This window comes from Argentina silus (genome assembly GCF_951799395.1).
Source record: "Argentina silus genome assembly, chromosome: 16".
Lineage (NCBI taxonomy): Eukaryota > Metazoa > Chordata > Actinopteri > Argentiniformes > Argentinidae > Argentina > Argentina silus.
The window spans coordinates 4,264,075-4,289,488 of NC_139670.1; the positions used below are offsets into that span (position 1 = coordinate 4,264,075).

Consider the following 25,414-nt stretch of genomic DNA (forward strand, 5'->3'; position numbering starts at 1 on the left):
TTGTCTTTTATTCTTTCAAGTAAAACGATGTGGAATTACAAGGGAACAAAGGAATGTAACAAATGAAAGACAAATCAAAAAAACAAAATAAGACCATCACCATATTCCACCCATTCCCTCACACCACCCTACCCAAAAATAGCTTTGACAAATGCAAGTTTAAAAAAAAAAAAAGGAAATTGACAATTTACAGAGTCATCTGGAACTGTACCAGTTGTTTTCTTTTATTCACATGTTTTTGTCCAAGTACTTACAAGAAAAGAGGAGCAATGAAGAAATGGCCATAGTAGAAATTCAGATCAAAAATAAACATTTTGAATGTTTGAATTTGGTAGCACTGATGCATAGGGGTGCTTTCCTTGTGAATTTACAGGAAAAACGACCGTGGTTCCTTTTTTTTGGACTACTGATGACAAACCCAGTCAAGTTCCACACCCCAACTTCAGGTACTTTACAAGGCAATCTGGGATACCAACCCACTTGGCCAAGTAGGCACTCATTTTTTTTCTATTCACACTGATTCATCAATACCATTTTTAGTATACACCTCAAGACAATATTGACCATTATAACTGACTGACTATGGAAAGGTGTGGAGATGCAAATCAAGGTTCTGCTGCCACTTCTGCATCGTCAGTGAGCGAAAGAAGTTACTGTCTTGAAGATCACATCACATATTTTAGAGCTTCCGAGACGCATTTGTGTGAGGTATCAGGAGCAAAGTAGTAATTTGATTGAAATTTGATGTACAAAATATACTACACCACAACGCACTCAAATGCCGAGGACAACATCGGATGTGTAAAAGAAAAAAATGCAAGCTGGATTTTGAAAAGTAAGTCAAGATGGAGTCAAGATGGACAGAAACATTTCAACATAGGGAGGCCCAAGCAAAGACTTAACTCCAGCATAGTGCAGCAAAGATCACATTTACAGATCTGCTCTCTTCCTAATACCCTGGAAGAAACCATAAAATATCCATAACTTATCAACTGACTAGAATAACAAACAATAGTCAGAACAGCTGACGATTTTTTTTCCAGAATCCAACTGTCTAAAACCTTCAACTTACAATACAACTGTCACTCAAAAATCTTCTTTTTGAATGTTGCATGGATGATCTCTCACGGATAACCCTCGCAGAGGTAAAACTCTGTATTCTAGGGTACAATCTAATCCCGTCTTTAAACACATACATCTCTTTAGTATTCCAGTCTTTTTTAAATGATTACAGTACATAGTGTGAACTAACAATAACTCACTCGCACCTTTGTCTGTCTCTATGTCCCCTTGGTGCAGTTTTGTCAGAGTTCGTATGAACTGACACCTTTAGGAAAACGCCACTTCTCGTCTGAAAGGGCACTACAACGGTGCCATAGTATCTTCCACTGTCTGTCTGGCGTCCCTGAGCCTTCATCCAGCTGACGATGGCTGAACTGGGGGGGGCAGGGGGGGGGGTTGATCAGCTCTTATGGTGTAGGGGGAGAGGGCCCAAAGAGGGAGGGGGGGGCCGCTGACCAGCACAGCACTCTCAGATCTGCTCTCTCTCAGTCAGAGTGCAGCAGACAAAGCAGCGGCAACCTTGGCGGTTTTCTCCCCTCTCCCTAAGCCCTAGGTTACAGCCTCCCCCCCCTTCTCTCTCTCTCCCCCTCCCCTCTCCCTCTCCCTCTCCCATTTTCTATTCAGAATCCCTCACTCCCGCTCTATTCTCTCGCTTTCTTTTTCCCTCCAAATCATGTCTTGGTGTGACGCTGTTGTGTGGAGCGGGTGTTGGCTGCCGGCGATCGGGCCTGAGCCGCCGCCAACGCCGCCACGCTACGCAGGACCCGGTCCGGCGTTCCCTCCTCTGAACCGGCGCTCTGTTCCTGCGAGAGCCTCTCGTGCCGCTGAGACCTCCTCTTCCTGCTCTCCCTCCCCTCTCCGTTTCCCTCCTTTCTCCGGCTGCGCCTGCTCCTCTCGGTGCTGCGGCCCCGCTCGCTGCCTGACGAGGGCGCTCTGGAGCGGGGTTCCCTGGCTTCCGTGCTCTGGGAGCTGAGGCTGTGGGTGCACTGGCTGCTGTTACTGCTGCTGCTCCGGCTCCTGCTGCCGCCACTGCTCACGCTGCTACAGGCACTGTGGCCCCTAGAGGAGCGAGTCTCCCCCTCTACGCCCTCCTCCTCCTCCTCCTCCCCCTCCTCCTCCTTCCCCTCTGCAGGCTGCTTCTTTCGTTGTCCCCTCTTGTTGTCGGTCTTGAGGGGGGGCACGAGGGCTCCGGGGCGCTGGCGTGTGGAGCGGGACGCTGAGCGGCTTGACTGTTCGGGGGTCGACTGTTTACTACCACCGGCTTTGTTGTTGTTGGTGGTGGAGTTGGTGTTGGTGTTGGTCTGGGGGGAGGCTTGAGCACTTTTATTTTTTGACTTCTGGTTCTTGTCAGAGGAGGCCGGGGAGGTCCCGTGCTGCCCCCTACCACCAGCAGCCTTGGCTCCAAGGTCCCTTGTTCGGCCGGGGGTGTCCACTCTCCCTCGCATGGCTACGAGCTTGGCTGCAGCGTTGAGAGCTGAGCATCTCTTCCCCAGGACCTCTGGCTGAGGCTGAGGGGGAGTGGGGGGGACACTGTTGGGCTGAGGCTTGCTCTCTGGGCCGGAGGATTTCCTGGTGACCCTCACCGACGCCTCGCTGCCCGACTCCCCTCCCGTGGTGGTGTTGTTGTTGGATACAGTTAAATCAGAGCTCTTGGAGGGCCTTCTCCTCCTCCGCTGGTTGCTCTCTCCATCCCCCTCTTTCTCCAGCCTGCGCTGGGCCGATCGGGTCAGCCGACGCTCCTTCCTGGTTTCAGAGGTGTCTGAATCAGAGGACGACGACGACGCCCTTGACCTGGACTGCCTCCTCTGAGTGGCAGATGTTGTATTAGTCTCGGTCTCCCCGTTCCCCTCTCCCTTCTCCTGCTCAGAGACCACCTCCCCTCGCCTCCTCTTAGGAGGAACCCTCTTCTCTGAGGTCTTCTTGTTGAGAGTGGAGCGGATGGGGGTGGAGTTGGAGCCCACTGAGGAAGGAGAGGAGGAGCGGACTGACTCCTGGCTGCTCTGGCGACTGAGGGGCCTCTTCTTACCGGCGACAACTCTCTGGTCTCCTACATTCTCCTCTTCCTTTTCCACCATCTGTCCATCAGCTCCCACTGGAGGAGGAGCCACTGGGGTCTCTGTGTCTGTGAGGGAGGGGGCAGGTGTGTCCTTGACCTCGGAAGAACTCTCCACTCTCCTTTTTTTCGGTTGAGAGTCACAGATCTCCTCCCCTCCTTCCTTCTCTGCCTCCTTCGTCTTACTGTTGTCTGCTTTAGCCTCCTCTGTCTCCACCTCCATGTCTTTGACACTCTCTATGCCTCTGTCCTGGGCAGTATCCTCCACGGAAGCCTCCGCAGCCTGGCTCACTGGGCCAGCCACAGCAGGTGATGAACTGGGGAGGGCGGACAGCGTGGGGGTAGGGGGGGGAGTGGATGGGGCAGACGTGGGGGCAGATGTGGCAACTTGTGTTGGGCCTGGAATAGGAGCTGCAGGGGATACCTTTGTGGGAACTGTGGTGTCGGTGGAGATGGGTGCTTGCGAGGGGGTAGCAGAGGGATTCTGGGTGGGGGTTGGGACCGGTGTGGGGGTACGGATTGGAGTGGGGGTACGGGTTGTCGTGGCGATACGCGAGTAGGTTCTAGCAGGGGGTGCTCTGACTGTTGTAGTGGGAGCTTGGGTAGTAGAAGTTGTGATTGGTTTGGTAGGGGCTAGAGCAGGGGTGGATGAAATGGTGGTGGCGGTTCTGACAGGAGCTGGGGTGGGGACTGTAGAGGTGGGTGAGATAGAGGTGGTGGCGGTGGTTGTTGTGGGGGTGGCTTTGACGGTGGCTGTAGCAACAGGTGTAGGGGTTGGCTTGACCGTCGTGACAGACGTGGTGATGGCTGGGGGAAGGCTTGGTCTGTCAGCCATGACAGTTGTAGATGGGGCTTGTGTAGGAGTTGTTCTGGAACAAGTGGTTGTAGATGGAGCAGGTGCTGTCGGGGCTGTTATAGGGGTTGGCTTGACTGTTGTAACAGCCATTGCAGGGGCTGGCGTGGACGCTGGTTTCACAGCTGTAGCAGGGGCCTGTGGAGGCGTTGGTTTGATGGTTGTGACCGTTGTTGCTGCAGCTTGGGTAGCAGCTGGCCTGATGGTTTTGGTAGGAACTGGTGTAGCGGTTGGTTTGACACTTGTGGTAGGGGCTGTGGCAGCAATTTCCCCAGTTGCAGCAGAGGCCGGAGAAGGGGTTGGTGCAACTGTAGTGACACTCGTAGCAGGAGTTGGTCTGGCAGTCGCCGTAAGTGCTGGAGAGGACACTGGACTGACAGTTGTAGCCGGGACTGGAGCAGTGGTTGGCTTGACGGTTGTGACTGTGACTGCAGTAGGGGGTAGTCCAGCCACTGATGCCAAAGTTTGGGTTGGGGCTGGGGCTGGGGCCGGGGTGGGTACTTGAGTGGGAGGTCTGATGGGGGCTGGGGATGAGACCGGGGTGCGTTTGGAAGTTGTGATTTGGGCTAGAGGTGGAAACGGGGTGGGAGTAGAGGTCTGGATGATGGTTGGAGAGGTGACTTGGCTGGCGGTAGGGGTGGGGGTCTGTGTGACAGTCGCCGTGGAGACTGGGGTAAGAGGTTTTATGGCAGGGACAGTAGAGACCTGGGCCGGCCGTGAGACTGCAACTGTAATTGGAATTTTGGTGGATACTGCAGCAGGGCTTGACGTGGAGACTGCAGCTGGGCTTGACGTGGAGACTGCAGCTGGGCTTGACGTGGAGACTGCAGCAGGGCTTGACGTGGAGACTGCAGCTGGGCTTGACGTGGAGACTGCAGCAGGGCTTGACGTGGAGACTGCAGCAGGGCTTGACGTGGAGACTGCAGCAGGGCTTGACGTGGAGACTGCAGCAGGGCTTGACGTGGAGACTGCAGCTGGACTAGACGTGGTAACTTGCGTAAGCCCTGGCATAGGAACTTGAGCTGGACTTGCCTTGGAGACTGCAGTTGATGTTGGTGTGGGGACATGAGTGAGGCTAGGCTTGGGGACTGTAGTTGGGGTTGGTGTAGGTGTGGGTAGGGGAGTTGTGGTTGGCATAGGAACCTCAGTTTTAGTGTCTGGTTTGGATGTTGAGGTGGAGTCCACAGCTTTGGTAGACTGGCTAGTACTCACAGCACTAGAGGCCTGTGAGAGGGGGGGCTTAGTGGGGGGAGACCGGCCTGCTGGCCTAGCACCAGGCCCCACATTAGCCCCAGCAGAGGCAAGCCTTTGGGCAGCAGTGTCAAACACAGGGCCAGCTAGGCGGCTGAGAGTGGTGGTAGTGGCGGTTGAGTTCTGTCCTGCACCATTACCCAAAGTGTCTGGTACGGTTGTCGAGTCCTTGCGTGGTCGACCCCTCTTCCGTTTAGGGGAAAGACCGGGGCTCACGTTCGGACTGGGTAAGATCGGCTGGGGGGGAGGCGTCTTTGCCACTGGGGTCTCCACTGACCTGGGGGGTGTCTTAGGGGGTCGGCCCCTCTTTCGTTTCACCGGTGGAGTTGCGTTGGCGTCTGTGGACACCGAGTTGTCTTTACCCGGCTTGGGGTCTGACCTCCTGGGGTAGCTCCCTCCTCTCCCTCGGCCCAGGTTCTGCTCCCCTAGCTGGGCAGCCATGCGGGACTCGGTCTCCAGCCTCCGCCTCACCGGCAGGTTCCTCAGCACAGGCATGTCAGGAGAGTGGTGGAGCGGGGAGTAAGAGGGATACGTTCTGACAAGGGGGTGGGATTCTTGGTCCTGAGGGATAGAGGTGGAGGTGGAGGTGGAGGTGGAGGTGGAGGTAGAGGTAGAGGAGGAGGCTGTGGAGGAGGGCGATTTTGAGAGGGCCCCCCCACATTTCTCTTTGAGTGCCTGGTTGGTTTTGCTGGGGCTCTGGGGCATGGTGTCTCTACTGGGTTCGTCCGATCCTGCCGTGTGGTCCGTCTCCTCCGACGACCCCCATCCTCCCGTCCCGCTCCCTCTTCTCCTCCTCTTCCTCGGCTCCTTGTCCTCCACCACCGTCACCAAACGGCCCGGAAGCTTCCGTAGAACCTTAGCAGAGGGGGAATCCTCCGGAAGGCCTCGGAGCACTTCCCCGTCTGCGGATTGGCGCTTGCGGGGCGAACGGGATAGGGGGCAGACCAAGGGGGTAGACAGGGCTTCCTGGTCCCGGCTGTCATAGTCCCTGGCCTGGGCAGAGTAGAGCTGGTGGTCCACAGGACACGTGGACTCAGAGGTGACCGACACCCCCCTCTCCTTACTAGGGGGCTTGGTGTCTGTGTCCCCTTGTGGGGAGCCCACAGTCTGGGCTTTGGTTGGGGGACTGGTGGTGGCAGTGGAAGGCTCTGAGCCGGGCTGGGGTCGTTGGGGTGGAGCCCCTGGCCTGGATCTGAGGGTCGTGTCTCTGGAGGGCGAAGCAGGGGTCGTTTTGGCCGTATCCTGGAGCTTGGTCGAGGAGGCCTGGGCCTTGGGGTGCTCCGTGTGAGCCGGGGTGGTGGATGCAGCCGCTCCAGCAGTGTCTTTGGTCCCCCCCCTTCCTCTCAGAGCAGAGCGGAGTCTGTCAGGCACTTCTCTGGGGGGGAGAGGCTGGGTGGGGCTGATGGTGGGGGAGTCCGGCTCTGGCTCGGGCGAGGTTGTGGCCCCCCTGAGCCTCCCACTGGTCCTGGTCGAGGGGGCGCCCTTCTCCTTGTGTTTGCGTGTGCGGCGTCCCGGAGTGGCTTGAGAAGGCTCCTCGGAGGCCAGTTGGTCCTCTTCATCGTCTGACGAAGCCTGAAGCTTCAGACCCTCCTCTTTAGCCTGGTCCAGGCCCTTCCTCGCAGCCTCCACTTGCTCCTATAAACACAGATGGGAATAGACAACGTCAAATTAGCTCATTAACTCAACGTCAAAGGCAAAAGCCTATAAATGACGCAAACTGATTAGAAATGGATGTATGCTTGAAGGCAAAGTAGTGCTCTTCGAACTGTATTGAGAAGAGGTGATCTTACCTCAGCTTGCTTCAGCTCCTCTTTACACACGTCCTCTAGTGAAGCCTCCAAGAAGTTCATGGCGTAGCGCTCTATAGGAGTGAGCTTAGAGAGAGAGAGACAGAGGGAGATATCGACTTTTATGGTAACCCTAACAAGATATGTTCTACATGGTAAAATACCACAGAGAGTTAATACTGTATGGATATGAGTTATGTCCATTCAAATATAGCCTTCTTTACATTCGACAGAATAAATAAAAACACAGAATGTAAGAGCTATATACACAAATACCTGTTCCACGAGGGCAGCTATTTCCTGCTCCGCCTTGGAAAGCTCCTCCTCCTCTGGGTCTCTCCCCTCAGCACCATCGTCCCAGGGGATGTTCTCGTTGAACTCTGCCAGTTCGGCCACCTGCTCCGCTTTGGCCTGAGAGGCGGCCACTATGTCCTCTTCATCCTCCGCTCGACACAGGGCCTGGTAGGGAGGGATATGGTTATTCACGCCAGACTTCTGCACAGAGTAAGCCTTACTGGGACACGTTGTAGATTCTGCACTGAAATGAGTCTAGCACTAGGTTTAAACTGGGTCCAGGAAACCAGCTTGGTGAGATTATTCAGTTAGCACGACATTCTTAAAATCAATAATGTAGTAATTCAACATTGATACTCATGTTATAGCTTGTTTCAGTGTGTGTGTGTGTGTGTGTGTGTGTCTGACCTGCTCCAGTATAGTGGTGCTTGTTTTGTTGGTATTGTCCTCGTCCTCCGGCTGAGGAGCAGACAGCTCCACTACCACCTCCTTCTTCTCCCCCTCCGTCACTTCAAACAGATCACGGATGGTTTGCTGGGAGAAGGAGAGTGAAGGTGGATGGGTTAAAATCAGAATAAGAAAACATTATTGCCATTTAACGCATAATTGCTAGGACCTTTCTTTGGTGTTACACGAGGGTGTGGCAGCTGGTCTCAATAATGGGTAGGAGATAATTAATGAAGAAGGGAAGGAAGGAGGGAAGGAAGAAGGAAGGAAGGACTTACCTCTTTGAAGAAAGCAGTGGTGAAGTTGCCTCCTTCGATGGCCATGTCTCCAAGCATCCTCTTCTGGTTTGCCTTCTTTAGGATGTTCTCCTCCACCGTGCGCTCAGAGATCAACCTGAGAGGAGAGAACCACGACACCAGATGATCAGTGTCGAAAATACACACAGGGGGGGTCAAAGGGCAAAAATGAACCATGACACCAGATGATCAACATGGTGTAAAAAAAATCAATGATAATCGAAGGGGGAAAACGATACCCTGAGTGCCGATGTTATGTTAATGATGGTTTTGATTGACTTTATATAGGGCCTTTTCTTGGTGTTCTTGGTCTTGGTGCATTGTAGGAGAGTGTAGCATCTTCCAGCGTGTGTGTATGGGTGGGTGGGTATGTATATTTATGTGTGTGTGTGTGTGTGTGCAGGCATGCATGTGTCTACCAGGCCAAGGGAATGTACCGGTCTCAGTGTGAGAGGTGAGGGATGTAGTTTCCACAGAGAGAGTGGTGCAGACGTAGGGGTACCTGTAGATGTGGACGTCTCGGGTCTGTCCAATCCGGTGGCAGCGGTCCTGGGCCTGGGCGTCCATGGTGGGGTTCCAGTCGCTGTCGTAGAACACGACCGTGTCCGCCCCCGTCAGGTTGACCCCCACGCCGCCGCTGCGCGTTGACAGGATGAAGCAGAAGATACGGCGGTCCGCGTTGAAGCGATCCATCAGAGACTGCGGAAGGGAGGGAGGGGTATTAACTTATTAAGTGTCACAGGTGAATAAAGTTGCCCAAATTGTTAACAATCTACAGTGCCACGGGTGACTTTATTCACCAAAAAATTCATAAATTATGATGCTTCATTTTGTAGCCAATCAAAGTGTTGTTGCTAGGTAAACACCACATAAAACGCTTGGCATTCTAAGTGGCGAGTGTTCCGGAATTGTTTGGCAGTTGGTGAGTTAAGGGTGAATGGTGGCCTATGGGCAGTAACCAACAGTAAGCAATCACTGTATTATGAACACATCACTGTATTAAATTCAGGTTCAATTCGGGGAGAGAAATTCCACTACGACAATACGAAAACCATCAGAAACTGAAATGGATTTGATCCAACTCTAAATAGCTGAATTGCAATGCAACGACAGTCACAGGGATCCCAAAAGAACGCAAGAGTGGAGCTGCGCCACATGTTGAACTTGGCGTCGCCTCTCTGTAAACATTTAAGGCAAATTAAACTATGTATTTCATAATGACAGTTACTCTATCACTGATCGCCAACGTCATCATTGTTAAAAATGAAATAGAAAGTGAAAGATGTTCCTCTGTGAGGAACGCCACCAAGCGCCCCCTGGGGACACTTGCCTGTCTCATCTCCACGCGAGTGCTGCCGTCCAGCCGGAGGTAGATGTGGCCGTGGTAGTTGAGGAACTGCTCCAGCACGTCCAGCATGCGCGTCATCTGGGTGAAGATGAGGACACGGTGACCTCCTGTCTTCAGCCTCCGCAGCAAGGTGTGGAGCATCTGCAGCTTTCCTAGATAAAGCACACAAGAACACAGTGTTTATCTCAAAGAAATCTGTATTGACCTTTAAAATCACTTGCCCTTAACTCAGTGGCTGTGTGAGTCACAACGGCTGTGTGAGTCAGAAGGCATGTTATACAGCAGACAAAGCCAAAAAAAGGACATTTCCAAAAAAAATAAGAAAAAGCCTCATTCATGTACCACAGCTGAATACCACAGCTTTTTCATGTCAAGACCTTCAAAACACAGCCAAGCTACAAGAAGAATCAGAGTTTGCACTCTAAATACTGCAGCCAATACAGAGCTACATCTAAACAGTTTCCATACAGAGCGCACCCCCCCCCCCTTGGTGGAGGGGCAGTAGGACTCACCACAGTCGTACTGGATGAGCCTGAGGTCGGGGAAGTGTGTCCTCATGTTGCACTGGATGCGGTGGAGGTTGTGCGTGAGCGGGGCGACCTTGGAGGACAGCAGCGTGGAGAACACCGCCTGCTTGTGGCTCAGGGAGGGAGGGGGGTGGCAGCTGTGCATGGAGATGGGGGGGGCCTCCACTGGAGGGATGACAAACGCAAACCTGGATGGAACATAACGGAGCCTTGTCAGAAGTGCTCAGACATGACACACGTCCCCTCACGATCAACATCATCAAAAATACTGAAAGTGCATTTTAACACAAGATAAGTATTTTAGGTAATGCAGAGAACCCTTTTTCCTTATATAAGCACATTCTGACACAAGACTTACTCGTGAATCTACCCATAGAGTAAAAACCTCAAAAATCACACCAACAGATTATTGAGTAGCTACCTGGGGAAACTAGCCCATAGAATGAAACGGATCAAACACGGTCCTCCATTACGTACCTCTCTGTGATGTCATGGAGCATCTCCAGCCTGTCCTCGGAGGTACTGATAGCCTCTCTCAGGGCGTGGCTCTGGGTCCAGTAGTCAGTCCTGCTCTGTGATTGGGCGTTCAGGCAGCAGGCGTGACCCGACCGACCCCACTCCCCCAGTGTCGCCGGTGCCGGGGCGGGGCAGGAAACAGGAAGGAACGTCAGGAAGTCCAGGACCTCCAGGCCGTACACGGGCTTGGCGCTGCAGTGCAAGTCGTTGACTCGGATGATCTGGGCCAATCGGCTGTCAAGTCGCTGCTTGCGGCTGTCGGCGAGCCATGACTGATAGGGAGGAGATGGGAGAGGTTAGGGAAAGTAGTGGGCTGATGACTGAAAGAAAGCACCGACAAAGAGGCCCTGATCAAATACTTCTAAATACTAGGTGTGCTTGACTTAGCTTAGATATTGCACTTTTGGGAGTATTCCATTGGTTCCAATGTACCAGGAAAACTAATTCAAAAACACTGTTTAAGTATGAGCTGAAAGTATCTGACATCATGTATTTGACTGAGGTGTGCTGTTGAATATCCATGAGAACACAGTATTCATAACAGGAGAACCATGTAGCGTGGCCTGGGCTCTCGTGTCATGGCCTACAGTGCACACATATGCCCATGTCGGCATGGGTTCGAGTCCGGCCCATGTCGGCATGGGTTCGAGTCCGGCCCATGCCCTGCTAAAATACCCCCTCCTCCTTACTTTCCTGTCTCTCTTCACTATCTCTATCCAATAAAAATAGAAAAATAGAAAAGAGTGGGACTGCCCCACTCAAAAATAAAATAAAATAAATAAATAAATAGAAGTACCATGTAGAAAGGGGAGCGGGGCGGTGGGCGAGGTTGTGCCCGAAGTCGCGGGTGGATGAACCCCCCAACATGGGACCCCGACTTTGGAGCGACCGACTTAACACTGTCCTCACGCACCGACGAAGAAGCGGCGGCAGAATTTACACGAGCTAGAGACGAAGGGAGTGAGAGGAAAAAGGGAAGCAATAAAAGACAAGAAAACAGGGACTGTGTGAATGACAGCGTCTCTTCCAATAGTGTAACGTTCAAAATAGGCACTTCAACAACTGAACACTTCAGACAAATCAATCAAATTAGCATCGTCATCCATCTGTGTTCCTCATCCCCTCACCTGGCTGTTCTGTGCTCAGTGTTGGTCCCTGTAGTACCCTCAGCACAGGGCGGGGGGGCTGGGGGTAACCGGGGGCTGAGGTAGGGGTTCGAGGGGGGGCCGAGACAGGAGTCCGAGGGGGGGGCGCAGTGGGTATCCGAGGGGGCGCCACAGTGTAGTGAGCAACGGCAGGCCCGGGGGGTCGATTGGAGGTTTGCAGGGGGGAGAGTCTCACGGGGAGGTTGGCGTTGGCATGGTGGTGGCGTACGGAGGGTGAGGGCAGGGGGGCGATGCGGGGGGAGGGGGCCACTGCCAGGGTGGGCACAGGCCCCCCCTCCTTGCCTGCTGCTTGGCGCACCACGATCTTGACGATCCCAGAGCCGGTGACCATGGAGGGGGCCACTGAGAATGAAAGAGGGAGAAGATAAATACGACAATTGCACAGACTGAAAAGGGTAAAGACACCACTAGCCAGGGAAGGTCAGAGTGATAATACCCTGCATTTAAAAAGGACCCCCAGCCCTCACCCACAATGTACCTGTGTAGATCTCAAGAGAATTGGACAGACATAAGCAGAAAGGTGCCAAGCCTATCAGAGGACAGGGTGAAGGTGCTACCAGAGGTGTCTAGATTAGGGCGTAGGAGGGCTAGGGGTTGTTTTAGGACGGGGCCATGACAGTCTCAGGGAGGACAATGCAGTACCTTGAGCAGCATTGTAAGTGTGAATCCCAGGGGAAACGGAAGAGGTGGTGGCAGGGTGGGTGTTGGCTGAGCTGAACACTGCCACCTGGGCAGGCTGGCTGATCAGGTGGTGCTGCCCCCCGCTGGACACTAGGTGCATTACATTACCTGCACAGCACAGAGATAACCACACCAGTAAGACTATCAGTATAGCGGTATAGCGTCATAACTATCGGTATATAGCATCATAAGATAGGATTGGTAGCCCCTGTCCAAAGACAACACCCTTCTTGGCCCCTTCTCCCTTGACACTTGTGTAGATCGGAAAGGATTAGATAGGTATAAGCCATATGGTGGTGGTAGTAGTAGCTCCACCATCTTGCTTACACCCATCGAACAGAAAGTGAGGGATAGAGGATAGAATAGGGGTTGTTTCTGTACAGGCCCAAAGACAGAAAAGGTGATCACACATCAGTAGGCATAGTAGGCTGCCACCACATTGCTTTTTCACCAAAGCTCGTCTTTTCAGAAGGACAGAAGACAAGAAAAGGAACAGAGGACAGAGGACAGGTGATTAAATAGGTGATTAACGCTGGGAGCCGTACTGACCTTGTACAGGTCGCGGCTGGGCCACAGGGACCTGGTGGTGGACCTGGGTACCAGACAGAGTCAGCTTGTTCCCCTGCAGCTGGAAGGTGACCGGTTTACTGCCCTGGCACGACGACACGGGCCGACCCGCCAGCGAAGCTAGCTGGGCGATGCTAACCACCTCCCCAGCTGAGGTAGAGAGGGAGGAGAGAAGAGGACAGTCAGGTGAGTCAGGTGAGGAGAACTGGGTGTGAAGGTGTGATTGTGATGTATTCAAGTCATTCGGACCAGAGAGAACACAGAACACTTAATACAAAAGAGAATGAATCACAATCCAAAAATACATGCATAATGTAAATGTTTTAGTGCTTCAATAAAGAAGTAAATCATTAGCCTCATAGTAAATGTTCACCATGACACAAACATCTCAGATTTCCCTGTGTGTAAAGACTGAGAGCCGGGGCAGGAAAGCTACTCACAGGGCAGGCGGGCCTGCATGTCCGGGCTGAGCAGCACCCTCTGGGACATGATGTTGCTTGGCGGGGGAGTGGGGGTGCAGGGGGCCATGGGGGGGCGCACAGACAGGACAGACAGGGGGGAGCCGGACCTGACGGCCGTCTGTAGACTGGTGTGCACTGGAGGGCGAGGGGGGGCCCCGGGGGCTACTGAACACATCACTGGAGTGAGGAGAGGAAGCAAGGAAACAAGGGAAGATTAAGGAGAGACAAATCTGGCTGAGTGACAGTCCCCACACAAGAAATTCTGGATTTAAATATTGAATAGGAACCATAAAGAAATATAACACTCCCATAAAAAAATGTTGTGTGTAACCAGGAACTAGGCCATCCAAATTGTAACTCAGTTACTACTTGGTAGTAGTGACTAACCTTGTTGGACTGGCGGTGTGGGGGTGGAAATGGGGGTGACGTCTGTAATGAGGGGGGGTCGTGAGGCTTCAGCAGCGGGGGTGACTGGGCAGGTGGGTCGGGGGTTATTCATCAGTAGAACCGTCCGACTGTCGTTCTTAGGTAAAGGCTGGAACATCCTAACACACACACCAAAACACACACCAATCACTGCCTGATCATATACAATCCAGGCATTGAGAAAATGCTGATCATGTTTCCAATTAACAACAATCATCATCAATGTGGATTTTACCATACCGTTCCATGCATAATTGTCCAATTCATGATTACAGCTTATTAGAAAATGACTACTGTTTGTGTCAATCTGTAATAACTATTACTCCAAGTCTATGTAGAAAAAGCAAATAATGTGTCCAGATTATATATTACATTATTATTACATTATGTATTACAGATAATGTATTACTCTTTCTTACCGGTTGACCTTCATACGGACAGGTCTGGGGCGTGGTGGGGGGTCAGGTGACTCCATGACCTCCTGGATCAGCTGATGCGTGACCTTCCTACGGGGCAGGAACACGTCCGCCTGGTACCTGGTCACACGGCCCTCCAGAGCCACCAGGTCAAACATGGACAGGTCACAGCGCTGGGGGGAGAAGGAGTTAGAGAACAATAGAGCACACAAGCAAAGACACACACACACACACACACACACACACACACGTTCACTCTCTCGCAAACCCACACACTGATTCTCTCTCTCTCTCTTGTTCTCTCTCTCCCTCTCACAAACACATGCACACAGTTAACCATTGTCAATGACTATTCATTTGCCCAGCTCTGTGATGCTAACCTTGAACGGGGCGATCTCCAGGGCCTCCTGTGCCAGCGAAGCCGTGTGGAAGACGATGGGCTTGGTGATGAAGGGCGAGTGGATGGGCCGGGGGTCAAACAGGTTGGGGTGGTTACACACTTTACGCAGCTGCATCAAGATGTTGATCACGGACATGAAGTGACCACTAGCCAGCGTCTCCCGGGTCCTAGAAAAGAGAGACACGAATACAGAAAAACATTGAGGTGACCAGAGAGGATTCTGGTGCAGTTGAGAGAAAATAGTATCATACTGTAGTTGTGCAATGGCATCTAGGTCTGGTAGCAAACCTTTGTCAAACAGTACAGTTAAATAACATCATAGTGATGAGTCACACTGGCTATGAGGAAACTCAACAGGTTAACACCTGTGCATTACTGGAAACCATACCGGTCTTCTAAGCAATAACAATACAACACACAGGGCATTGTTACTTACGAAGCCTGAGCCATGAAGTCATCGTAGAGGAAGCGTTGTCGTTTGGACAGGCGGCAGTGAACCACATGTTCGTACTTCTTAGGCATTTGCTTCTCCACGTCCACCTTGATTCTCCTCAGCAGGAACGGCCTCAGCACCTGGCAGACAGAGGAAAGATATAAAATAAAAGACGTAAAATAAAAGAAACAACAATTCAATGTCTAGAAACATGAGACGTCTATCGATGCATGTGTGGGTGTAGTATGGCAGAGTTCAGCACAATGCTTTGCAACGGGAAAAAAAACGAAATTCAGTATTCTTAAACGGACAAACTGAGCTAATACCGTAATTTCAAAACCTGTTCTTTTTCCACTCCTACTGAAAAATAGACAAGAAACGATCCATGGCCCTCCACAATATTCTGGCCTATCCGAGCCCCTTTAGGCCCCATCTTTGAGCTCTTCCAGCCCTGCCGGTCAGAGCGTCTGAGCGCCTCACCTTGTGGAGCCTCTTGACCAGGCCCTCGTTGTACTCCTGGCTGCCCTCGATCATGCCCGTCAGGGGGTTGGAGAACCACTCCTTGAACTCGCGGTGGGACTGGAAGACGTGGGGCATGAGGAAGTGCATCAGAGACCACAGCTCCATCAAACTGTTCTGGAGAGGGGTGCCCGTCAGCAGCAGGCGCCTCTGACTGCACCCAGGGGAGGGAGAGCGGGAGGGGGGGGGGGAGGGGAGAGAGAATTTAGTGGTCATGTTCCATAAATGTTCTTTTATTGACATTTCTCTCATGGTGCTAATGTGATGTGTGCATCAGGGGAGGCTGGTGGAGGGAGGATGGGCTCATTGTAATGCATGGAATGAGGAATAGTATCGTGTCAGATAGCCTTCCTCATTCCATTCCATGCTTTACAATGAGCCTAATCCTAACCCTTATACCTCCAACAGCCTCCCCTGTTGGGCATAGCCCCATGAGCTGCAATCTGTTGGTATGAAAGGTTCTTCACAAAGTTAGCAATGACAGACTTAGGAGTAGTAGTAGTACTTTTCAAAAGAGGAGAATTAGGCTTTGTTCATTGACAACATATCACAGACAAGGAAAGTGAGATTTCCACCCACCCCACCCCACCCCACCTTCCCTCTGTACCTGTTGAAGTTGAGCAGGCTCTGCCATCTCTGGGACTTGAAGTTCTTGATGTTCTGGGCCTCGTCTAGGATGAGGTAGCGCCAAGTCTTCCTCCTGAACGCCTGGTGGTCCTGCAGAACCAGCTTGTAGGACGTGATGCACACGTGGAAGGCGTTGGGCTTGGTCCAACCCTGAGATCACAGGGAACAGGAGATGTGACTGTTAATCAGGTTATCCGAGAGTTCTGGCACTAACTTAAATATGTTTTAGATGTTTTTTTGAAAGAGGGGGACAAAAAGGTTAAAAGCATTGGGCTTGATCCAACCCTGAGGTTATTAGAACAGCCTGCATTTCAATTACCTCTACAGTACATGCAAGGCTGAGTGCGTTTGATCCACTTGAACAAAGAGGACAAAGGGTATAGAAATCCAGATAAAACTTTAATTAAGGTAGGTTTTGATCGATTTTGGCAGGTTTTGATCAATTTAAACTTCTATCTTTTCCATCTTATCTATTATTCAAGGCTCTTGGTTGTTACCTGTCTCTTGAGTTTCCGCTCCTTTTGACTGCCATAGTAGGTGAGGATCTTGAATCCGGGACACCAGCGCTTCAGCTCCATCTCCCAGTTCAACATCACACTCGTGGGAACAATGATGAGGTGGGGGCCCCAGTTACCTGAACACACAGAAAACATCATTCATTTCGGACAAAGTACAGAGGGGGAGCAAGCAAATGAATAAATAAGCAGTGCATCACAAGTGTACTGTTTTGGGAAAAAAAAAAAAAAGGTCACTTTAGTGTAGCGTTTTGTGATTTTTTTTATTTTATTATTGAGATGAAAATGAATCAATCAAGGAATGAGGTGATCTCTTACCCTTCTCACAGGCCAGGTGGGCCAGCAGAGCGATGGTCTGGATGGTCTTCCCCAGGCCCATCTCATCAGCCAGGATGCCGTTCAGTTTCTTCTCATACATGGTGACCAGCCAGTCCAGGCCGATGTGCTGGTACTCACGCAGCTGACCGTGCAGCAGGAAGGGGATGGGAGTCTTCACCTGTTACCACAGAGGAAAAATATTAGATTAATAAATGGATTCGAATTAAAACAAACTGTGTCTGTGTCCATGTCTGTGTGTGAGTGTTGGACACACACCTTGGTGGTGGCCAGAGTGTATCCTTTAGGCTGCAGGCTCTCAGCGGTAGCAGCAATGTGGCTGATCTCCTTCTTAGGTCGTGGACCGCCAGAGGGGAGAGGGGGGCTGTGGTCTCCCTCCTTCAGCAGAATCTCCATCCCTTCGTCACACTCGTCGTCCTCTTCGTCGTCCTCATCACCAGTGCCCTCTTCTTCATTCTCACTACCGTCCTCTTCACTTTCCTCTGGCGACTCTGAGAAAAGAATCAGGGGGAGGGAAGGTGGTTGAGAAGTGGGCTCCTCGAGTCACACATTCAAAGTCCTACTATGATAATCCTTTAAAACTTGTTGGGTTTGTAGACATCAATAAAGTGACATCTCTCAAAGAACATTGTGAAACTTGCTGCTGCTTTCAATCGATCGCAGACCAGCGTGGACCGGATTTTGTGTTGAGATGTTGAGAAAACCCTCAGTGACAGCATCACTAGTACCTGAGGAGGAAGAGTTGCTTTCCGCGTCACTCTCCTCTTCCTCGCTCTCCTCTTCCTCGTCTCCGGAACTCTCGGAGTCCTCAGAGCTAGCGGGAGAGGCGGAGGCCGAAGGTTCCTCGTAGTCTGAGGCGTAGGCCCCTTTATACTTCTCCAACAGCTCATCCATAGTCATGTCACCTGGGGGGTGGGGGGGTTAGGGTGGTCTTAATAAATGTTGAAGCAATAGACAGAATACACCAGAGACCAGTTGATGCAGTGAAGCTCATGTTTTGAACATCCTAAAAATGACATTGCAGCGAGTGGAAATATGTCTTGGGATTTAATATTTGTGTGGATTAAACCGCAGCAGCAGCAGCATTTCAGTCACTAAAGCCAAACGGGAATCAAGCATCTGTGTGGATGAAACTGTCAACTGTCATTGCATCCTAGTCGCCAAGTCAAGGTGAAGACAGTGTGTGACTAACTGGGTTTAGGCGTTGGCTTGGGGTGCTAACACAAATGACTCATCACGCACGGGTAGCTACCTTCTTTAGCCAGGTCATCCAGCTCTCCAGCGTGGTCCGCCTCCCCCTCAACCACCTCCTGAGCTGCAATGGTGTCCTCCTCATCCTCAGCTAGGGGGGGGGGCAGAGAAAGAGAGAGTGAGACACAGACAGAGACAGACAGAGAGTGACAGAGAGAGAGAGAGAGAGAGAGAGAGAGAGAGAGAGAGAGAGAGAGAGAGGTGAACTATTGAAGGATTTGGATATCCATGGAATGCTATCCTAGTACATGCAAATGAGGAAAAAAACAACAACAGAATGAGATCACAAGGCCAAGCTTACCATCTTCTTCATTGGCTGTGAACTCTCCATCCTCCTCCTCCACTGTTGAGGAAGAGGCGTCAGAGCATTCGTCTTCTGACCCGGACTCCTGAAAAACAAACCCGGTCAGTCTCCAACCGAACACCAAAATCTACGGGACGTCACGTTTTTTAGATGTAATATTACGGTGGCAGTTGGAACCCGGTGTCGTTTAAATGTGGCCTGTGGTGAGTATTACCGGTGGGCGTGCGAGGGTGCTGAGGAGCTGGTCCAGAGGTAGAGTTCCCTCCTCTTTGAGCAGCTCGATCTCCCTTCTCTGGGTCTCCGCGTCGTTCCCTTCCTGCTGTTCCTCGACGTCGAGGGTCTCTTCATCATCCTCTTCCTCGTTCGGAGGCTCAAAGTCTCGGTCTGCACGGAGAAGCAGGGGTGAGAGAAAGTCAGTGTGGTCCCTTATTGGCCACCTGCTTGAAAACTGTACTTACGTGGCGATTCAGATACGCCATGTCTGGCTTCACATCTGCATGTGCTTTAGCCAACTGCTCTGTTGTCGTCACGTATGGCATGAGAAAGACAGTGGAGTTCGCTAAAGCACTCCAGATCCGGAGCCAGGCTAAAATACGCCCGCAGCATTCACACAATTCTCAAAGACTGCGACTACTGACAGTTTCAATTCCATTAAACTACGTAGCCGTGTCTGATGACTGGCATATCAAATAACAAAGTGCAACATGTACTCAGGTCCACCCCTTAGAGCTGGAGCCAATAACCTTGCCTGACAGACACTAAGGAGAACAGGCGGGGCTCCTGTCTTGTCACACAGCAGAACAGCAGAGCACTACCAGGGCAGAGGTTCCTCCTCTCCCTGAGCCGTAAGCGGGTCTTGTACCGGAGTAATTGTTTACCTCCATGGTTCTCTGAACAAACAATCCATCAGTAAAGTGGGTAGAGGAGCGCGGCAGAAGACTGCCGAGGAAGCAGTCTCACCGCGACTGGCATCCCTGACAAACACCGTAAACGGAGACAAACAGAGGAGGTCTTTATTTATCCGTGTTTTAATTTGTCCAGGGAGACGCACTGAGACCCAGGTCTCTTTTGCCGGTGTGCCTCGTTTACAATACAAATGAGATTACAAAACACCCTGCCCCTTTAAAAATACTAAATACACACATTAATGAATCAAAACAAGAGCACGTCTCGCTGTGCGCTGGTCCCTAACCAAGGACTTAAAGCGAGTCAAGTGTGAGGGATAAGTGCTCCAATCTCAGTCTACCCTGAAGATCATTCCATGTCTCAGGGGCACAGTAGCTAAAAGCAGTTTTTTCCCCCACAATTCTGGAGACACCCATGGGATATTTAAAAGTAGCAAGGTCTGAGAGTGTGGCTGATTCACCACTAGGTCGCTATAAAAGCAATGATGTGAGGTAAAATGGGGAGTTTTAAAATAACTGCTTCATACACAAATACAATCCAACATATCCGTTCTCACAGTCATAGAATCCCACCCCACAAAAAGACAACAGTGGGGGCAGAAAATATGCCACGAAATGACCTTTACTTGTACCGAATGCACACCAGACTGGGGTTCAAATAGAATTAGAAATCATGCTTGATTGAGTTATCCTCTTGGCACAATGGAACCAATGGAATAACCCCAGAGCCAGCAGTGGCAGGCTGCAGCAGCAGCAGTTTAAGCTGACGGACGTGACAGCCCAGCCAGCCTCATCACCGCCGGCACCCCTGACAACCAACCACTGATGGAGACCAAATAGAGGAGCACCAGAGGACATCCTTACTTTTATTAAAGCAACGCCTGAGCCACTTGCATCTTAACCCTAATTCACTCTCCACAGCTGTATCAAGCTGAGCCGTACTGGGATGGCCTGGTTACGCATCCACCATAGAAGGTTGTAACAGCGCTGGAGAGGACATCTTGAAAGGAAAATGGCCGTGCCAGAAGAGTATGGTTCAGGTCGGTCCTCAGAGGCAGCCGAGGAGGTCAGAATGACCTTGATGGCAACAATAACAACAGTAGATTGCACTTTTGTACTTCTACTTCTTTTCTCTGCCCTTCCACCAATCATCCGCCTTGGTGGTTCTGTGTGAAAAAGCTCCAATCACAGCAGCGATAAGTCAGATCGGTGGCTATGACAACAACCTCCCCGAGGAAATTATAAGTCTCTCAGGGAACCAATAAGCAGGCTCCCCTTGCTAAATCTATTTCTCTCAATGGTATATAGTGTAAAAACAAATGTCCCCAAAAAAAAAGCAAACAAACTAATTTCTCACCATCCTCATCTAGGGCAGGTTGGGAAGGTTTCTTCGGCGGTGAGGGGGCGGGCTCAGTGTTCACCGCAGGAGCGACATGCAGGGATTGGCTGAGTAGATCCGAGTAGCGTTCGGTCTGGCCTACGATGAAGTCCAGCTGGAGGTCCAGAGCCTTCTTCCTCTTCTCCTCCAGACGAGACTGCTGCTTGTACTGGACCACCTGCGAACGAAGAGAGGTACGTTGAATCAGAGAGAAAATAAGACAGGACAAATCAAATCATAAATACCTGGCCAACCACGTGTATAAACATATTCTGTGGTGATGATACCGGCGTAGATTTGTGCTTACAGATTCCACACGGCTCAATATACGACATCTTGATTACTAGGTATATCTGCCTCCATTATACACACGCATCCGGATGAGAGCGCTAAATTAACCTCGTCCCCAGGCTACTGCGCAGTAATTAGTGGGAGTGAATTTAATCAGTAAAGTATTTGTTATTATTTGATTTCAGCGAATCACACGGCTGCGAGGCGTAGCTCCGAATCCGAAACGTGTGGCGGAGGGGTGGGGGTGGAAGTGCTGTGGGAGATGATTGATGCAAAGTAAAATCAATGGATAAACACCATCTGTTTTTTGTATATTGGACGGTCTTTCTATTGGCTTAATGAACTCCCAGTTTGATGCGTTGGCCCGCCAGACCTTTCGCACATTTGGGCGGGAGGGACCACTCTACCTTCTCCACACTGGTCCAGAAGGCCCGGACCTCCTTGGCGATGGAGGAGGCCACGCGTCGTATCTTGGAGTGTTCGTCCCTCTTGGCCTTCTCCTCCTTCTGCCTCAGCTCCTCGTGGTGTCGCATCACCATACGCACCACCTGCAACAAACACACACGGCCATTTGAGTTCCTTCCCAACTTCTCGGACGTATTATCATGGTGATTAGTGTAGCCATCATATTTAGGCGAGACCGAAACCTGTCAGTGTCAGTAAATTAGTGTGTTAGAGACGCATAGAGTGTGTGGAGGTCACACAAGGATACAGCAAATAAAAATTATAAAATATAGAAAAGGGGATCAAAGAGTTGGAAGAGAAACAAAACGAGGAAATGAGCCAGGTGCCCAGGATACAAGACAGGAAGAACAATGAATCATCTAGGGGTGTGTGTCTGAGACAGTATGTGCACGCGTGTGCGTGTGTGAGAGAGAGAATGTGTGTGTGTGTGTGTGTGCGCTGTGTGTGTGTGTGTGTGTCTCTTACCTTCCTGGCCACCCCTCTCTTCCACCGTCTCTCCTGGGCGAAGTCGGCAGAGAGCCACTGCATCTCCTCACACAGGTAGTCCCAGTGCACCTTGGGTCGGACCGGCTCAGTCAGACGCGTCAGGCGCTTTATGGACCAGTGGCCCTCTCGCCTCAGCGCAGAGGTACGATGCTCGATCTCCGCCTCCTGTGGGGAAATGACACAAATAAGGAACAAAGACAGTCACAATCCTGAGGTAAAACAAACTCGGTGGACTAGAGTGCTGTGAGGAGTGAGTGTCAGGAGTGAGTAGGGAGGTGAGTAATGAGCGTGAGAGTGAACGTGAAAGGCAAGCGTGAGAAGCGAGTGTGAGTAACCAGTGTGAGTAGTGATTTTTTTTTTTTTTTTTTTTTTGTGTGACATTTTCAAGCTGACATTCAGGACCAAAGGTTACAGAGCAGAGAGACATTGCTCCAAGTCTGAACACCACCCACTCACATGTTTTGCCAGCTCTGCCATGTCTGTGTGTCTCTCCGCCCGGGGGCGATGAGGAGTTGCTTGGTCCGACTGGGAGGAACCACTTGGGCTCTGGGACGGGGGTGACAGGAACTTCTGAGAGGGTGGGGAGAGGAACTTTCCATAGGGACTTCTGAAGGGGGAGACCCTGTCAGAGGGGGTCCAGTCGCTGGAGGAGGAGGGGCCTGGGGACGGGGACACTGAGGTAGAGGGGGAGACGGGAGACGCACTCGCCGTGACCCTGTCAGCTATCCACTGGCGTACCTGGAAACAGACGGTGGAGGAAATAAGAACTTTCAACAGGAAGGTAAACAAGACTGTCTAAACAGGAGCAACAGGCAAACAGTTTAAGAGTTTAAACCCAACCGCCTGTCTTTGAATACACTGCAAGTAAAAGTAGTCAGCCGCAACATTTCTCCTTGATATGACTACGCGCAAAGGCCCTATACCATGAGAAAACAATTCGTCTTCCCCCAGCTTCCAGCGCTGCAGACGAAAAGATTAATCATATCGTGAAATGTGGCATTTTCTGCCACCCAATCACACTGTGCAGCTGCACCTGGCCTCTAAAGTGAAAATGTCAGCGAGAGGGATGGTTCAATCAGTGACCAGGCTGCCAGTGTGACTGCGCGACCCCATCTGAGTGTCTGACACCCAACCACTTACCTTGGAGAAAAGTGCCTTTCTGTCTCCCATGACCTGTCCATGCTGGAAAGCACACATGGCTTAACATGCGGCCAACTTAAAAACACCACTACATGAGAGAAACACAGCATTCATTCACACCTGTGATATGAGACACCTGTGACGTGAGAGACGTGTGGGCACTAACATAGCAGCGGATTATGGAGAAACCATATTGAAAGCTGTGGGGAAATAATACTATAAAAGCAACAAAAACATGCCCATAGAACTGGAAACAGAAAATGAACAATTGTATGAAATTATGCCTCCATGCTGATCTTTGAGCACCAGAAGAGTGCTCAAAAACTAAGCCTCATTGACTGATGACATTCTCATTGTAGCCTTCTCTTTCCACTGAGTTTCATAGAATTGCCACATTGTGAAATTACATACTGCAGCATCACTGAACAAGCCACATTTAACTAGGCTATGGACTATTAATTATATGGCAAACTCGGTCAAATCTGGCACAAGCACAAAATTATCCCAAACTGCATGGCAAAAGGAGACCCAAAAGTGCTTATTAAAGAACATTTCTGTTTCTGCTGAACGCAATGTGTCATTTACCATTGGATTCCATATCAACATACAATGGCCTCACTATAGATAATGAGCACATTGGGACACTAGCTGACCAATCAACACACTTAATTATGCTCATCCAGCAGCTCGAATTACATCCTGCTTTAGTAATTGCTTTAGTAATTGCTTTACTATAATTGCCAACTTGGAATACCCAGATATGTGTGTGGATGGACGAAGTATTTGAGGGGAGGAATACCTTGCTCTGTGCTGGACTGGGAGTGACCAGCTCAGACATGCATCCTCCAGGCGTGCCCTGCACAGCGTGGTCAGCCTCTCCGTCACTGCTTTCCTCCTTGGGGCTGCAGTGCTGACCTCGGGTGGGGGAGGGGGTGGTGGTGGTGGTGGTGGGGGTGGTAGCTCCAACACTGGAAGACTGGGTGTCCATGTGTGTCACAATTCCTGGTGCCGGGGGCAACATAGGGGCAGAGAGGAGCTTGGAAGGCGTGGTGACGACATAGTTGGAGGGCTCTGATTTTTGGGACACTGCTTTCCCTGTGGAAGTTTTGACCTGAGGGAAGGCCTTGTTGTCAGGTTTGCTTTGCGCGGGAGGGGGCATTAGGTGCTGGGTCGGGGGGTTGATAATGGGGCGGAACTGGGAGACAACAGGCGCTGTGGGTCCTCTACTGACTGAGGCCTGTGTCTGGTCTCTCTGACCGCCAGCAGCCACAGGCTCGCACACATGCGTGGGGCCCGTGACTGGGACAGTTTTGGGAAGGCACTCTAGAGACGTTGTGGTGATGTTTTCCTCACAGCTGGGGCTACTGGCCTGTGTGGGGGTGTTGGGCTGCCTGGATATACCCACCATGAGGGAGGGGGGGTGTTTGAGGAGGGGCGTGTCTCCACGTTTTATCAGGAGCAGCTTCGGGTCGATAACGCCAGAGGAGAGTGTGGAACAGGACGCCTCCGGTTTGGTCTCTGTTGTTGTTGTTGTTGTCACTTCAACGGTACGACTAACATCCTGGGCCTTCTGCACTGAGGTTCCTGCCAGAGCTGGACAGGGGGGAGAATCTTTGGTCCCTTTGTGGAAGGAGACGCAGGGCTCAGGTTGTGTTGTGTTTAGAGGTGTGACCGTCTGCTTCCCCGCCATGTGTTGACTGGGTGTAGACTCCGCAGCCGTCTCCTGTGTTTCTACTTCCATTGGGGAAACAAGAGAAGAAGACGACGACAACGTCGTACTGGCCGTTGCCTCCACTTCCTGTTTCACTGGCAGCGGTTGGGCGCCAGTCAGAGAAGTGGAGGAGGAAATAATCCCCTCTTTCTGGTCTGAGACAGTTATTCTGGTCTCCAGGCAAGGTGTCACATCTTGTGTTGTACTGGTGTCTGCCTGTCCAAGATGGCCGACAGTCAGAGTGGACGTGTCTGAATCTGATACCAGGACAGTTTGAACTAAACCAAAGTCTTTCACCTCACCCGCACTTTCAACCGCGGGGTTTTCTAGCCCTACATTCTGACTGAGGCAAACGTCATTTGAACACACCTCCATTTCTGAAAGTCTCACATCGGTTGCAGAAGGGTCCTGCTGGGCAATGATCGCTTTATCATTGCAGTCACTTGCTTGAGAGGGAAAAGGCAGTAAGGTGTGGTCCTGTACCTCTCCTTCTATACAATTC

The 25,414-nt window shown here is 51.2% G+C and overlaps 1 protein-coding gene across 2 annotated transcripts; it reads right to left on the reverse strand.

Annotated features, from left to right (window-relative positions):
• Window positions 1–327: 327 nt before the first annotated feature.
• srcap (Snf2-related CREBBP activator protein) lies at window positions 328–25,284 on the reverse strand. Of its 2 annotated transcripts, XM_083687816.1 has the most exons (32): window positions 24,001–25,284; window positions 22,518–22,799; window positions 22,041–22,226; window positions 21,518–21,658; window positions 20,799–20,997; window positions 18,751–18,920; window positions 18,534–18,621; window positions 18,234–18,323; window positions 17,710–17,886; window positions 17,240–17,472; window positions 16,964–17,141; window positions 16,628–16,764; window positions 16,111–16,280; window positions 15,465–15,657; window positions 14,988–15,124; window positions 14,532–14,718; window positions 14,155–14,324; window positions 13,697–13,854; window positions 13,289–13,486; window positions 12,831–12,998; window positions 12,243–12,389; window positions 11,562–11,942; window positions 11,231–11,379; window positions 10,396–10,706; window positions 9,904–10,106; window positions 9,374–9,543; window positions 8,546–8,742; window positions 8,026–8,140; window positions 7,709–7,834; window positions 7,283–7,465; window positions 7,010–7,093; window positions 328–6,854 (listed from the first exon to the last, which is right to left on the reverse strand). In XM_083687816.1, exons 1-32 carry the CDS (start codon window positions 24,940–24,942, stop codon window positions 1,734–1,736), a joined length of 11,391 nt encoding a protein of 3,796 aa, XP_083543942.1. In that variant the 5' UTR covers window positions 24,943–25,284; the 3' UTR covers window positions 328–1,733. The 2 variants fall into 2 exon arrangements, with proteins under 2 accessions (XP_083543942.1, XP_083543943.1); XM_083687817.1 differs by lacking the exon at window positions 12,243–12,389.
• Window positions 25,285–25,414: the final 130 nt, after the last annotated feature.

Excerpts from the sequence above, each read along its gene's own strand:
- srcap (XM_083687816.1), bottom strand. The coding sequence starts at position 24,942 with ATGGAAGTAGAAACACAGGAGACGGCTGCGGAGTCTACACCCAGTCAA. Across the intron at positions 11,943-12,242 it reads CACTTACAATGCTGCTCAAG|TGGCCCCCTCCATGGTCACC; the intron begins GTACTGCATTGT and ends TTTCATTCTCAG. Across the intron at positions 10,707-11,230 it reads CCCGCTCCCCTTTCTACATG|TCATGGCTCGCCGACAGCCG; the intron begins GTACTTCTATTT and ends CCTCCCTATCAG.